The sequence below is a fragment of the Atta cephalotes genome (genome assembly GCF_000143395.1).
Source record: "Atta cephalotes unplaced genomic scaffold scaffold00034, whole genome shotgun sequence".
In the NCBI taxonomy this organism is placed as follows: domain Eukaryota; kingdom Metazoa; phylum Arthropoda; class Insecta; order Hymenoptera; family Formicidae; genus Atta; species Atta cephalotes.
Genome location: NW_012130098.1, coordinates 2,533,132 through 2,546,196, shown reverse-complemented (window position 1 = coordinate 2,546,196; position 13,065 = coordinate 2,533,132). Strand labels below are relative to the sequence as shown.

The 13,065-nt window shown below is 34.9% G+C and overlaps 1 protein-coding gene across 1 annotated transcript in view; it reads left to right on the top strand.

The window, feature by feature from the left end:
- LOC105621582 overlaps positions 1-10,999 on the top strand; it is a 41,526-nt gene extending 30,527 nt beyond the window's left edge. The window contains exons 3-4 of the mRNA XM_012203052.1: positions 8,008-8,832; positions 9,830-10,999. Of these exons, the coding sequence (XP_012058442.1) occupies positions 8,008-8,832; positions 9,830-10,999 (1,995 nt within the window). The remainder of the gene's footprint in view (positions 1-8,007; positions 8,833-9,829) is intronic.
- Positions 11,000-13,065: the final 2,066 nt, after the last annotated feature.

Below are 13,065 nucleotides of genomic sequence, written 5' to 3'. Positions count from 1 at the left end.
GTCGTACGTACGTTCGTATATATATATATATATATATATATATATATATATATATATATGTGTGTGTGTGTGTGTGTGTGTGTGTATATTATAAATGAAAAGCGAAAAAAGATTGAATAAACATCACATTTTCACATGAGATTAATATCATAATATCTTCGAAAGAAAAACAATCAGTAATTGTTAATGTGAACTTTATGTGGCTTCGTTGGAAACATAATATTTACAATTATTTCTCGCTAATCAGTTAATTGCATGGATTTTCCATCCATGGAAAAGCAGGATTAGATTCAAAGAGAGAAAAAAAAAGATAAGAGAGAGAAGGGAGAGAAACGAGTATACTGCATTTTCGCAATATAAATAGAATTACATGATTTGGTAATTGTTAACGTATATGGAAAGAATGATCTTGCTTAAAGATCTAAAATTGTTCTAGATACAAATCTGAAAATAATTTTATTGGAAACTTAAATTGTTATAGAACATCAAAATTTTTTTGCAATATTGTTTATTTTGTAGTTTTTTGTGTGTATGTTTTGATAATGCAATAAAATTATTTTCAGATCTAGCAATTTCTAATCTGTTAACAGAATTGGTCTCTCAAAATTGTATAGATTTAGAAGGATACAGTATATTGTAGAAAGCTGTATCCTGCAATGTAAACTATAAAAACTAATTAAACAGTTCGTTATTTTATCATTTTAATGTGATAACGCATAAATACATAAATGCTTTAATCCATTTATTTATTCATGACAGATTCATTGATAAATGAAATATGATATCGACGAGCGCAATGTACTCGCGGGAGCATAATTCTTTAACATCCCATTTAAATCGTTATTTAACCAAAAATGTTAAGTGAATCATTCTCGCTCATCGAGTAAAATGTTAACTCGATGCGACAAATTTCATTATTGAAACCGCGCTGTGCGCTGTGGCAAGGGCGAACGATTTTAAACGCGGGGCGTTTTATTTCGATGATTTTATTTTGATGGCGGACGCGATGAAGTTTTGTTTTATTTTATCCGAGCGCATATAATGGTACCCTTGAAGATCAATCTTCTTCTCACCTATCCGCAGTATTAGAAATGTCGGATCGTTATTTCACGGCCCATCCTCGCTTTGTTCGAAAATTTTTTTCCGTTCCTGTTTGTGCGCTTCGTACGTGCGTGCATGTACATGCTAAAGCCTTTCACAGATTTTTACTCTCGACTTTCTCATTTTCGCGGAGGCGATGATGCGAGAGCCTCGTGTGTCTCGCGATGATTATTCGGAGTGATCGGAGGGAGGCTCTCCCGGGGTGGTGCAAACTCAACCGTAAGAGATTGCTCGGTCTCTATATCTTCCAGTACGGTTCTCGTTCGTTATCCACGAATCATCTTTTTGTGTGGGCCTTTGCCCTGGTCGCTGTCCGCTTTTCTGGTACGTCAGTCAGTCAATCGGGAAATTTATTCGTTCCCAGCGTGCCATCGCTGAACGAAGCTAACGGTTCGAATACGAAGATGCATAATCGATCTTATTTTGTTAAGATTAAACTAACGAATTTTCTACGAATAAGGAAGGAACACTGATAGAAAAGTTTTGTATTTGCGACTATAATTACATGGTAAAATAATTATGATTTAAGCTCCTACTTTTATAGTTGTCATTACTATAATGTTTGTAATAATAATTACATTTATATAGTTCTATATACTAAAAGAATATGTGGCTAAACTGTAAAATATTCTTTTTGATATATAAAATTATATAAATATAAATATCATTACTTAATATTATAGCAACAATAAGTAATGACTATAAAAATAGAGTTAATCGTTATTATTTTATCATGCAGTTATAGTTAGAAATACTAAATACTTTTAAAGTAAATATTTTAAATTATTACTAAATTGTGCATAATTTTTTATGTTTTTTTGTATTTTGTTTCTTTTATAATTTTATATTTTTATTTTTCTACTTTTATAATGTTCTTTTTAGTTGTTCTAATAAAGAATATCTAAGAATGAATATGTTCTGTAAAACCTTTTAATTAATATAACTGATATTTTTAACTAATGAAACATTTTTTTTTGAAAATTTCAATTAAAATGTTCACAGTGATATCTTCGATACAGCAACAGCGTAACTTCCATAAATCGATGATGAATGATGATGGAGTAAAATGCGTTATTCGTGATCGCGACGCGTATATTTGTATACGTGACTACGCAATGCTGAAACAAAATACATATGACAAAACGACCAAGGATTCTCATTCGGCTACCCGACCGAGCGTCTCTAATTTGATTGGCCGCGGTGAAGGGGGGGGGGGCAGATAGCATTGAGACAGGTCAGTCCGCCGTGAAAATCGGATGTACCGACCCTGATATCCCTCCGGGGAATGGAAAATTCAGTTATAACACCGAGCATCGTCGTGTACTTTTCAGCTGCGGTTTACTTGTGAATAATACTCGTCACTCCGACGTTATGGCCGGCTCTCACTCAATTTAGATATATACGTTGCTACATGCTGGCGCTGTTGTTACATACGCAAAGCTTTAACATTGTTCCACGTGTGTTTCGGGAATTTAATTAAAATTATTTAAAAAAAGGGGGTAATGTTGCGAGAAGTACAGGACGGTAGTCAGTTTGTTCTCTTGTTAAAATTAAGCCGTCAGAAAATGTTAAATTTTACGAGAATACCATGAAGCAAAAATAAGAATTTAACTGCGGAAATGTTAATTATAATAAGCTCCGCATGAGACTAATGCTAGGTCGGATTTAAAGTCTTTCAGCCATATGGATTTCGTAAGTGAATCACTTTCGTCTCTTATAACTTCGCTGCTTGTCGTTCAGCATTTTCATGAGCAACCACGCGGCCGGAACTAACCACGTTATCTACCTTTACTTGATGTTTACACGCGGAACTTTGTTCATCGCCTCATTTACACGGTAACCAAGGATACCACCGTCGCGCACTGCTTTTGCTCTTTCTCTCTATCTCTTTCTATCTTGTGGTCTTTCCATCTTTTTCATTTTATGCTTTTGTCTCCTTTATTCAGTAGTTTCTATTCTGCGCGCTCTGCTCTTTATCTATGGGGGAAATATCAGCCGCGGGCGCAGTAGCGTTAAAGGGGAACCAGTTAAATTAATAATTTCGAAATTGCGAAAGAGAAATTGCCACTCGTAGTCCTTGTTCCTTTGTGTAGTTGCAGTTTTCCAGCCCCGCAAAACTGCGTCGACGAGCAAATGGAAATGTGAACCACCGACTTTTGAAAAAAATCGATTTGTCCGCAGATAAATGGATTCAATTGAGTCACCTGATAGTTTCACACGAATTGGTATTATCACTCTTGTTCCATGATTGAATTTCTTGTTGGATCACATGTATTCGATTATTAAATATTCGTAAGTACTCTTACTTGATTCGAGTAAAAAAAGTTTGCAAAGATAAATAAAATATTTGAAAATTATTTTTTAAATTGTAGCTATATTAAAATATTTTATTATTTATGTTTTTAAATATAAGAATATTCTCATGTAGAATCTATTTTTATTTAAATGTTACATTTGCTTCATCTAAATCAAATTTATCTGTATTAAAATTTCATTAAAATAACATGTACAACATTCTTTCCAAGTAGACTATTAATTATCCATATAAATTATTATGAAATATTAGTCGTAATATGTTTCAACCTTATCGATGTAATTTTTTCATTAACATGGTTTTGCGTAAAGTACGTACATTGACTCGATTAACCTTGTTAATAGCTGTAATTTTCACACACGCGTTCAACTAATGAGAAACGAGGTTGTTTTGGACGCTTCGTAACAGGGCACCGAATGTAGAGAGGGAGAGAATCTTAGCAGCACCCGTAATTATGGAGCCCTGTTTCGAAACGAGCCTCGCTTCGTATAGAAATGAGACCCAACGACGACGAAGCTTGTTATTGGCACCGTAAACAACACGATTATCTTCTTCCGTAGTGAAACCTGTCAAAAAAAGATTCTATTAATATTTATGACGATCCAAGAGTACGATTCACTTCGACACCCTACGGGGAAGTTAGGCTTGCCAAATTATGCGACGGGATGAGTTATAGGTTGAGGTTGCAACGCGCGATTGCTATGCTTTCATTGCCATCGGAACATATCCGCTATGCTCATAAATGAGTGATGAAGATGAATGCAGAGTACATTTATCAATTTTGCGAACGTTGCATGATTCGTGCCCGTAAAAATCATATTGGACAAATGAATTTATTTCCAATACTTATTGTGGAGATATGGCGATATATATATATATATATATATATATATAATATTCTATAATAAAACATTTATAATTTACCTTATAACGAAAGGTTACAAATATATCATAGAATTGTTCTAATTGTCAATTAATTGAATATTAATTCTATAATTAATTAATAATAATTTATTAATAAAAAATATACGTAACATGATTATAAAAATGGCATTAAATTATAATAATTCATTTACGTCGGATAGAAAGGAATTTTTTTATATTAGATTACAAGTTTTAAAATAATGTATTAAATTATAGATTTTAAAGTAATGTATTATATGGATTATAGATTTTAAAATAATGTATTAAATTATAGATTTTAAAGTAATGTATTAGATTATAGATTTTAAGGTAATGTAATTTTAATAATTAAAGGAACGAGAATATCGAACTAAATCTTTTTCTCTTTCTTACATTCTCTCTCTCTCTCTCTCTCTCTTTCTCTCTCTTCTTTAATACAAGGTATTTTACACGCGAATATACATATATGAGCATGAAATTTATTCGATGAAATGCAAGCTGCATCATACAATTTCTCGTAAGACCCAACAGCGTTTCTCTTTAATGATATTTAATAATGCTACACGTCATCCGGCATCATCGTGAAAAAAAATGGCATCAAGGCATCGAGGTCAACAACTATCGTACATTCATTCGGAACATTTGATTACGAGTCGAGTAACGAGTACTTTTTTTATTGCACCGAGAAATCGCGCATATGGTAGATTCGACATGCAATGTCGATATTTTATTTCGATGTATTGTACAATATTTTTTACATCTGTCACTGGATTTATGTACGATAAGCAGGATCCAATAATCTATCAGGATGGATAGCCGAAAACTCACTGTTATTGATACGATGGCACGTTTTATTCGTTTATACATATGTTCCTCTGTTATAAATTTTAAAACGGCGATGTGTTTACACGGTAGTTATATTTATCTTTGATATATGTATTTCCATGTTTGATGCGCAAATGTAAAAAAAAAACATTTATGTCCGTGTGTAAATACGTTGGAAAGATGAATTAAACAAAATCTGATTTCCTGAATAATTAGACCGTCGTTAAATTATTGTACACAGCATTCGCGTTGAATATATTCTCAACAACCAAGAATAAAGTTTAAATAGCGTGGAAAATTGAGTTTATCATTTTGCAAGATAATAACGTTCTGAACTAAGCGCTAGACAAATTGAAGAATGAGTATATTAATTACGTCATACTCCATTAGGATTTACCGTAGATGCCGTCGCCACATTTTCGCATTACGAGCGAAGTTCTGTAAAAATAGGGGGCCATTAAATTTCCTCCGGCGACGAATTCCGGGTTAACATTCTTGGAACGGTCGCTCTAACGAGCTCCACGATAATAAAAGTGAAAGGCGCGAGCGCGAGTTTCAACCTCGGTCTCGTCGCGCGCGCGTTTTCCTTGTTGAGAAAGGGGTTGAAGAAATTGATAGGAAGAAAAGAGAGAGGGAAGAGGAAAGAAAGAAAGATGTCGGCGCAACGTATGATATTCCGTTATCTCGGAATGTCTCGCCTTCTGAACATGTTAATTTTATATTTGAGGAAGCGATAAATAAGGCGCCGTCGGTAACTCACTGCTTTTGTCCGTGGAGAGTCTTCATTACCAGCTAATATATAACCATGGTCCTTCGGGGGCATTTCTGATTCGCGAAACGAATTACGAAGTATTGGATACACGTATTGAGTGATCTGTAGAAACTATACATTAGGTGATTGTTCGCGCGATTATCTGGTCCTCGGCTCGAGCGTTTCTCTTATTACACGTAAAATGTGCACAAAGACAAGGACGTTACTTTAGCGAGCCGACTTTCGCGAAGTCGCCGCGGCTAATCGCGTCCAGGCATCTCAGTTGTTCATCGTGCCTCGCAGCGTTCTGGATAAGGGTTCGCACGAAAAGAAAGCGAAATCGCATGAGATCTCGAACACATCGGTTTTGAAGGTGATTCTGCGCATATATAGGGTGTCTCAGGTTTCTTCACGCTCGCCTACGAGCTCTTTAATTAATTTAAAAAAAATTTTCTCTCAGCAGAAATTTTAAGATTGCTATTTGCATTTTTAAATTGAAAATGAATATAAGAAAAATCTACCAATTTTTATGATACGTGATCAAAATAAGGAGGAAAATTGATTGAACGATATTTTATTCTTTCTTATATTTAAGATAAATATAAGATTCTTATATTTTTATAGAATGTTAATTTAAGATATATTTGCAAAAATATTCAATGGCAAAAAGAGATCAAATTAAATTTTCCCTGAGAAAAGTATGACTTAATTAAAAGAATTTCGCTTAATTAAAACTAGCTTAATGGAACATCTTAACATAGATCAATTTTACATTTAATTTTTGTAAAGAAAAGTACTAATCTCAAAGCATTAATTAAAAATTTATACATTGAACATTCTTGAAATATACATCGATTGGCCTTCAGGTGCGAACCGGTTTCCTTGGCTCGATTTTCGACACTCCGAATCTCCTTCAACCCCCTCGATCTGTTCTGGTGGGGTTCTTGCGCATCATTTTTGTCTTTCTTGTTGGAGCGAGTGAGGCTTTATTCAAGACACGCTGTGGTGGATAGTGATGGTACGCCTTCCCAGTGTCAGATTTTATTTATCTCATGGTGGCTTTTTGTTTCGTGCTAAATACTCCAGCATTTAAGAAGACGGTCTTCCCCGATTTATGGTCGCCGTCGCTGCCTCTAGCTCTGTTTCTTGCTCCTTTTTATCTTTCTTGAATCCACTCGTATGTTTTGCGTGGATTCTTCGAGGATACTCATCTCACGCTTTATTCGTCGTCATCAGTATCTCGTTTACTTTGAAAAATATGTCACTCGTAAATTTAAGAATGTACGTGCCACAACTCAAAACAATACAAAAACATAAAAATTTTATAAATTGTTCTATTATTATGTCTGACAATGAGTATCTGTGCAAAATTTGAGCATATTTGTTTAATAATTCTTTATTAGTTTACAAGCTATTTAATTTTTTTAGCTTTATTATGTAAAATCACTTTTTGTAAGACTTATTTGCAAATTTGGAATGAGGAAATTATGAATGAAATTTTTTATATAACAAAATTAATAAATATATTTATCCAAAATTATTTGGATCAATTTACTCGTTTAAAAGTTTATCGGAAATTGGAACAAAATATGGTAATAGTTGTATGAGCCATTAAAAATTAAATTATAATTTGCTTGTTTTTTGCAATTGGTTTCAGAGTATATTTACAACCAAATTTTTTGACAGATCTTAGCTGTATTGACTATTTGAGTTGGCTATTGAGTTTTGGCTAATTACTTTTAGCTGTTATTATACAAGACATCTTTAAAGAAACGAAGTCATATTAAAATAAAAATTTGAATATATAATAAAATTATCGTGCCTGGAAAGAACGATTTTACTAAGGTATCTAAAAATTTAGTTACATATCTAAAAATAATTCTGTTGATTATCAAAATAATTATGTAGAATGTTTAAGCGTTAATGACAATGCTGCAAATTTTAACATTCTAGCAAACATTTTGAGCGTTTTACATAATTATTTTTGGTGATGATCCGAACAAAATTATTATTTTTAGATTTATATCTAGCTAAATTTGTAGATATTTCAATAAAGCTATTCTTTCTATGTAATTTTTATATTTTGGTAAAATTTCATTCCATTCTGTTCCAGATAAATGTGGAAGCGGTGACCTCGACCGATTATGATTCCACGAATCTCAGCAGGAATTTTAATCAGTTCGGTTTCAACACCTATAATTACTCGCAGTTTGAAGAGAAATACAAGCCGCGGCAAATTTTTAAATATGGCGACGAGTACCTCGAATACGGACATAAGCTCGGCGCTAACGAGAGGTTCGTGCGAACGAAATATCAGGACGATTTAAGATTCGATCAACGATACTCACGCAGCCATTCTCAGCCGGAACGGCAGCATCACTTGTCTCAAGAGACGCGCTCAAAGTCCCAGGATTCCCGCGAGCTCACGTTCTATCAGATAGACCCGCCTGTGAAATTGGAAAATCCACGGCAACATGACAAGTCGCATCAGAAGCTAAAGAAGGAGTTGACCTTTTACGGGATCGATGGACTCCCATCCGGTCAGGAGAGGAAAGATAAGTCTGAGGTGTGCAAAGAGCGTATCGATAAGGGCATCAAGTCCCACGATAAGTCCCACGTCGATGATCAAGAGAAATCGCAGATCGCAAAGCACGGCAAACAGAGTCATCAGGAGCAGCAGAAGATGTTGATGAACGTGCTAACGTCGGACTACCACCAGCTGAACCGGTCGCAGTCGGATCTCACGGAGTGTCAACTGCCGAATTACTGCGGGCACCGGAATAATCCGTATATCGATCCGCCCAAGTACCGACAGTTCGACAGGCCGCCACGCTATCAGGAGACTCCGCTGAAATCGGAACCGCCACCCAAGTATTACGCCGATCCGCCTAAGTACGCCGAGGTGTCCAGACGGCAGGATGACTTTAAGAGGATCCAGGTAAGCTATAACGTATAGGAAATTCTCAGTTCCTCTGTAAAAGTATAGGTTACTCCCAGACTTCTCTCTCTCTCTCTCTCTCTCTCTTACTGATCGATTATAAATAACATTATAAAAATTGAAATAATAATAAAATAATTATATCGTAAAATTTTATACGATATTTTTATTACGGAATTGTTTGATGAATTTAAATTATACTGTTAAATATCAAATTTTGTTTGATAGTATGATCAAGAGCGTGTTACTTTGCTCTAACGATAAGCAATTCAACCACAGAAATGGTTTGATTTATATTTCGATTTATATTTTCACACATGAAAATTAAAAATAACAAAATGTTACTTAATTCAAGGAATTGAGTTATTATTGCTCCTTTAATTAATATCTAACAGTGCTACTTAATATCTAACAGTGCTTGATGAAGTAAATTATATTTTTAAGTATATTAAATTCTTCATCAAGTAATACATGTTAGATATCAATTAAAAAAGCAATAACTCAATCCCTTGATAAAAGCATTTTATTATCTCCATTTGTATTTCAAAATGTAAATCAATTCTATTTTTGTGATTAGTTTTAAAGTAAACAATCATATGAACATACACACTTGTTGTTAATTTAATTAACAACAAGTGTGTATGTTCATATGATTAGGTACAATGGTGACTTATAGAATTAATTATAATAATAATAATAATAATTAAAGATAGTTCAAAAATTGAATATAATTTGACATATGAATTTAACAGTGTAATGCAGAGACTAACAATGCAAAGTACATTTTAATGTAAATTACGAATAACTGCTTTTTTATAAATAAATTCAATTTTCCTCGAAAAGCTGACGTTGGAAGAAATTGTTAACCGTTCTCGATCGCGCTCTACCATTAATACTCCGTTTTCTGACTGGCTCATGTGGCGACGGTCGCGAGTTAGGAACGTGCATGAATCGTAGTACTACACGTCGACTACTATGTCGCGTTATCATTTGGCAGGAGGAGAGAGGCAAACGACAAGGTAGCAGTGGCGAGGGCGGTGGTAGTGGCGGCGGCGGAGGCGGTAATTCCAATGCAGGAAGGGGGAACACCGGCACTCATGGCGCCGAGACGCCCTCTAATCTGGCCAGTATCACGCCGACCGCGCGAGAAGTAACACGTGCTGTGGTTGGGCGACAACGTTTCTTTCATAAGACGTGTGACATACGCAGCAATAACAATAACAACAATAATAATAACAACATTATCAAGGAAAACTTGTTACAAGAAACCAGAATTGACAGCGATTCCCGGTGTCACATCGAATCTTTAAAGGGTCACCATCATCATCATCATCATCATCATCATCACCATCATCATCAGCAACATTATCAGACTCGTGGAATAGATGGTAGCAACGTTGTTGCTAGCGGGATCGTTGGTAATGTCTTGCCAGACGGTGGTGGCGGTGGCTCGTACGGCGAGGTAACAACGTGCGACAAGTACAAGGGCACCGGGTCGGAGTCGAATCGGGGCGGTAACAGCGACGCAGTTCAAGGTCGCCCGAGCGAGAGATCCATGCTGAAAATTGAAAAGATATCAGGAAAGATCGCTCTGCACGGCGGCAGCGAGTCAGCGGTCGGCAAGTGCGGCGCGGAGAGAATGAAGTCAACCACGCAGGAGGTCGGTTACAACAAGCACGAGGCCAAGGCCAAGGGCCACGATGTCGGACACGGTTACAAAGTCGAAAATCTGCGTTACTATGGTGAACTGAAGGGCTACGCCGATTTCAAGGCTTACGGTACCGTGGACAAACAGCCGACATCCGTACCGGTGTCCGCGCACGAGAAGTCGCATCTTCTACATGGACCCACCTCGTGCGAGAAAGGCGACAAGTGTCACGGCAAAGCGCCGTCCTCATCCACGCAGAGTTATAGCCTGGCCAAGATCGGTCAGCAGCAGACGGAGAAGAGTCATCACAGCGGCGATCATTATTATCACAGATCGTCACATTCGAAGTCGCCGAACATGTATCAGGTGTATCAGGAGACCAAGTACTCATACAATGTGAGCGGGGTGCCCGGGACGCCGGCGCAGGCCAGCGCAGCCGCGGCCTTTTTCGCAAGGTCAGTGTTCACTCAATCTAACGAATATACGATAGCATGTGACATAATGTACCTGCTGACATGAGCGTCTCAGTTACTTTAGTTCTTCCTATCGCGAAATTCAACGTATGAGTTTTACGTTGTAAAAATAAGGAAAAATCACATTTAAGAAAAAAATCACATGAAGAGAATTATGTTCACATTGAAATCTTTTTATTTAATTTTATATCGCTCTTCGATATTTCGAGAATTTTATCACGAAAGCTCAGAAGTGAATCACATCTCGCACGGAATGCAAGAGATCCGGATTCGACTCCTGGCCGAGGCAATATTTTTCGCAATAAGTTTATTACAGTTTTTTAAAGATTAAATTTGGAAATTTGGGAAGATTACTAATATTTCAGATTGATTGCGTTGAAAGTTCGACAACCATATCGGCACGCAATTATCATTTCTGAAATTAATTCATTTAAATGAATATATATAATAAGTTCAACATCTTAACATTCAGACCATAGTGGCGCTTCGTATTTAAAAGTAATGAATTACATTAGCTACAAATGTAATTTCGAAGCTTTAGTCTTCATGACTTTTGTATTCTGTTCTAAATTGTTTTAAGTGTTCATTTAATTTTATATAATCTATTATATTTTTTCTTTTCTCTCAGAATGCTCTCCTTGAATGCTATCATTAAATGATATTGTTATGAATTTTACGTATAAAGAAATAGGTCACACTTATAATTAATGTAAAACAGTTCTTTATGTATTTCAGATTTTTAATGACAAAATATTTATAATTTAGATTATTATAAATACAAATAATTAAATAATTAATAATTAATAATTAATAATTAATAACTTAAAAGAAAAGAGAGAATGAACACTAATTTACTAATTTAATCTTGATGTGGAGTATGTAATTTCTAATTTTATGTCTCCTTACACTTAAATAAATGTATATATTAACACAAAACTATTTAAAAATTAAAATCATTTAACTGTTTCACATTTTCTGTTATATTACTAACCCAGCAGGTCTTGAGAGAGATAACAGATAGAATTTTTAAAAACTTGTTAATATGATAGATTGGGCCTCCTAATGATAACTGAAAGCATAGCGTTCAATGTGACCTAGTTGTTCACAAAATTTACATATCGATAACATTTTAGGATTAATTTCGATGATTTCATTTACGAAAGTTTAAAAATAAATTATATTATATATAATTGTGAAATTTTAGCCTTCTTGATTTTTTATTTCTGTTTTGAGATTCTTATATCAAGCATTCATTTAATTTTAATCTATTATATTTTCTTGAAATTTCTCAAAATATTGACAAACATTATCTTCTAAATAAAAATAGGAAAATAATATTGCGTGAACATCTAGTGCAAATTTAAAAACTTTTAGAACGCAAATCCTGATTTAGTTGAATATTCCTTTTTTGATCAAATTCTGCTTGTTTTTAAAGATTATCTTAGCATGTCTAACATAACGATTTATATCAATGGTTAATGGTTAATAAATACGAATGAAAAGATAGCAATTTTATACTGAAGCGGTTCGAACATGCGAAAGTTTATTGCAGTTATTATATGATTTTTGTTTGTTCGGAGAAATTTATATTCTCGTCGTATGTCGCGTACGAAGCGATCAATTTACGAGACTATAACCGCATGCACAGATCTCGTATTCCGTTAGCGTGTATCTATACGTTTAAAAAGTCGAGACATTTTTCATCGTTATCAGGTCTGCTTCTTGGAGCGTGAACGCTCCAATTGAAGCATTGCTCGCGATACGCTAGCAAAAGCATTATTTATTGCACGAATCGATAGCCTGTTTACTCGAGAAATCTGCAAGCTCTAAGCTAGCTCTAATCGAGAACATTCAAACCTAACATTAATTGACAAAAACTGCATACGCATCAGTAAACAACAGAGAAAAGTCTGAAACGTGTGCAAAAGCTTTCTTACAACTTGTATTTTCCTCGTGAAAACACCACATCAAACAAGCATCAAATAAGCATTTTATTATCCTTCACGTTGCCTCCTTATTCATTTTAAGCATGTGTTTTAACGCAGATAATCATGAATTTGCGAGCGCAGCCGGCTGTAGAATGACATTCATTTTCTCGTCTCTTCGTCCCTT